Genomic DNA, 3,329 nt, shown 5'->3' with positions numbered 1-3,329 from the left:
GAAAATCTGTAGAAAAGAGATATTCACACAAAATAAGAAAAGAAAAATCTGAGGTATCCCTCACACACATCCACTCATTCTGATACACACACATACTCACACACATACCCCCTGTGTGTCCACACAGACACAATCATTCTCACTCACAAAGTGGCTGCAGCATAGGCAAAAAATTGTAGGTCCAAAGGAAAATGATTGATTGTTCTAATAAAGAGTCCAGGTAGCTCAGAAAAACAAAACAAAACACAACAGTCCTCTGAGGAAATTATTACCTCAAAAAATGTTCTCAAGATGAATTTGAGATCTAAGCCTATGAAATTGCTTTTGCAAAACAGCTCCCTGCAGTCCAAGGTGACTTGTGCAAATAGAAGGAATCAACTGAGGCTAGTTCCTGTACTTCCTTAAACAAGGGTGTGGGATGCTCGCAGGTGCCCAGGGACGCTCCCATCATGCCAGGTACTGCTGCAGTGCCGTCTTTGCCTTGTCACAAAGGTTTGAGTCTGGTGACTGACTCAGTTTGTGCAGAATATCTACGATGCCCATGTCTCGTAGTTTGTCCTGGCGTTCTTGTGACCCTTCCTCTTCATTCCATATGAGGTTTGATATACAAAACATGGCGGCAAGCTGCAGTTTGACATGTGAATGGCCCATGTAGTACTTGATCTTCTGCAGGATGTCATCATTGGTCATAATAAGCTCTTTTGCTGTTGTCCCATCTGCTATGTTGGCTAGTATGCACAATGTCTGCTCTTTGACCTCAATGTTATGCTCCCCTTCCAGAATAAGGGTGACGGCTTGCATAATTTGCTTTCCATGAGTGCTCATTATTTTATCTATGTGAGGCCGAGTAGACAAGAGATTTCGAAGAAGTCCCAAAGTCTTCATCAGCACATTCAAATCTGAATCTGATAATAACCGGAATAGTTGTTCAGTACTCAAGCTTCGTAAAATATCTGCTTTTATTTTTTGTTCAGCCTGAAATGCCATATTCATTAAGGCCCAAATTCCATTCACTAGTAAAGCAGGATTTTCACTCTGGGTTAATCCACAAAGTAGCTCTACGGCTCCTGATTCTAAAATTGGCTCTTTGCTTGGAGAAAATTCAAGAAGAAGATTACATAGCATAGAAGATGCTACTACAAGGATTTCATCAGGTGCATTTTGTAAAACCTTCATTAAAGGTTTCCATACAGCGTGATCCTGGAAACTGGTTCGAAGCTGCTGCACAGATCTGGATAAACTGTGCAAACATCTGACGGCAGCTAACCGCACCTTGACACTAAACTCAGACAAGCCAGTCACAATTCGGTCCATCATATTTTCAGTCTCAATGATCTTCTTCCGGATGTCTTCATCATTTGCTCCAAGAGAAGCATAGAGCTTGAATGCAGCCTGGCGGAGTTCGTGAGCATGTTTTAAGTCATGATCAAGCCTTTTAATGTCAGTGATGGCGCTCACTGAGCTGGGATACTTGAAATAATCAGCAAGCATGGCAATGAGGTGATCAGTTATGCTAGCGATTCTCTGCAGCTCAACATCTGGCTCAATCAGATAGGCGAGTGTTTCAGCTCCTTCAACTCTCTCCTCTAGCAATCTCTCCTTACTGCACATTCGAACCAAACAAGGCAATGTCTTTAACACAATACAGCTGTCATCTGTCCAAATTGCTCCTGCTCTACACATGTAAGTTAAACATTTTGCCGATGTGAGCTGCATCTCAATAGGCTTATCCCTCTGTAACATCTTCACAAAAATCTGTGGCAATAATTCTCCATCAACCAAAACATTCACCAGGGTCATCGATACCTGGGGGTTTTCAAAAGCTAAAACGGAGAAGCATTTCAGTGCTTGCATTCGAACCTTGTAGGATAGTGAGGTTAGTAGGTGAGCAATATTCTGAACTGCACCATGGTTAAATAGAATTGTTTGATGATCTGGCCCTTTACAGCAGTGTGAGAAGATCTGACAGATGTACTCCTGGGTGTAGCGAGACCTGCCAAGCAGTGCCATGAGGTGTGGTATCACTGTGGCATCAGTATACAGTAGCTCCTCTGGAGTGACAGGACTGGTGAAGATGGTCCGCAGGCATCGGAGGCAAGCTTCAATGAACTTCAGGTCAGGGGACAGTAGTCCTTGCAGTAAGGCAGGGATAATATGGCAGTCCAGAAGAGACTTGACATTGTTTTCAGTACCCATAGCAAGGCTTCCTAATACCACTGCACATTCGGTTTTCAGCTCTGTGCTTGAGGTTTCTTGCTGAAGCAAGTACAACAATCTTGGAACAGCTCCTAAAACAATGAGGTTGGCTTTCTGCTTGTTGTTTCCAATTACAGCATTTTTCATGTCTATGACACCTTGTAGCACTTTCTGGGGATCAGGGTCAAATAGCCTGTCAACATAGTGGCGACTGCTAGCTGTTACTTCCTGGGAGACCTGGCTGAAGCTTCTGGCTACTGGCTTCAGCCTGGCCCAGTCTTGACTGTTGCAGACATCTGGATATAGAACTAGCAAGTGGAAGATCTCTGTGCCGAGAGGACGCTCATGCGGATTGGGGTCTCTAACAGGCACGCCATCTTGAGCCTTCCCACCCGGCTGCTGCCGGGAATCTACAGGATACTATTAAAAAACCCAACATTCGGGTTCTAGGAGTTCCTGAAGGCATGGAGAGGGAGAAAGGATTAGAAGGCATTTTCAGTGAGATACTAGCAGAAAATTTCCCAGGTTTGGAGAAGGACAGAGGCATCTTAGTACAGGAAGCTTATAGAACCCCTAATAAACATGACCAAAAGAGATCCTCACCACGACATGTTGTAATCAAACTCACCACAGTGAAACATAAAGAAAAGATCCTAAAATGTGCAAGAGAGAAACGTCAGATTACTCTTAGAGGATCTCCAATTAGACTCACAGCAGACTTCTCATCAGAAACCCTACAAGCTAGAAGGGAATGGCGAGACATAGCCCAGGTACTAAGAGAGAAAAACTGCCAGCCCAGAATATTATATCCTGCAAAGCTCTCATTTGTGAATGAAGGTGAAATTAAGACTTTTCATAGCAAACAGAAACTGAAAGAATTTGTTGCCACTCATCCTGCCCTGCAAAAGATGCTTAAAGATGTGTTACACACAGAAACACAGAAACATGGTCACCAATATGAAAGAAGGTAAAGGAAGGAAACCTCACAGCAAAAGATCATAGGAAGCTCAATTTCTCTTTGACATAGAATTACACTCTGATGCTCTGTTAAAACAATGTGTTAAAGTAATCTATTATGTTCTCTTGATGTCTGTTAAATTCTAATTGTTCAAAAACAGCTGAATTTTTATTAA

The 3,329-nt window shown here is 42.8% G+C and overlaps 1 protein-coding gene across 1 annotated transcript; it reads right to left on the bottom strand.

Moving 5' to 3' along the window:
- LOC133753503 (armadillo repeat-containing protein 8-like) lies at positions 1–2,595 on the bottom strand. The gene is made up of 2 exons (XM_062184170.1): positions 2,529–2,595; positions 1–2,424 (listed from the first exon to the last, which is right to left on the bottom strand). The coding sequence occupies exons 1-2, from the start codon at positions 2,571–2,573 to the stop codon at positions 448–450; spliced, it is 2,022 nt and encodes a 673-aa protein (XP_062040154.1). The 5' UTR covers positions 2,574–2,595; the 3' UTR covers positions 1–447.
- Positions 2,596–3,329: the final 734 nt, after the last annotated feature.

The sequence above is a fragment of the Lepus europaeus genome, chromosome X (genome assembly GCF_033115175.1).
Source record: "Lepus europaeus isolate LE1 chromosome X, mLepTim1.pri, whole genome shotgun sequence".
NCBI classification, from domain to species: domain Eukaryota; kingdom Metazoa; phylum Chordata; class Mammalia; order Lagomorpha; family Leporidae; genus Lepus; species Lepus europaeus.
Note: the sequence above shows the minus strand (reverse complement) of the source record. Positions and strands in the feature narration are given on the sequence as shown.

What these genes read in the sequence shown, in the direction of transcription:
- LOC133753503 (XM_062184170.1), bottom strand. Translation starts at nt 2,573, where the DNA reads ATGGCGTGCCTGTTAGAGACCCCAATCCGCATGAGCGTCCTCTCG. An exon ending in TCCGCATGAGCGTCCTCTCG is followed by an intron (nt 2,425 to 2,528) that starts GCACAGAGATCT and finishes CAGGTCTCCCAG; the next exon opens with GAAGTAACAGCTAGCAGTCG.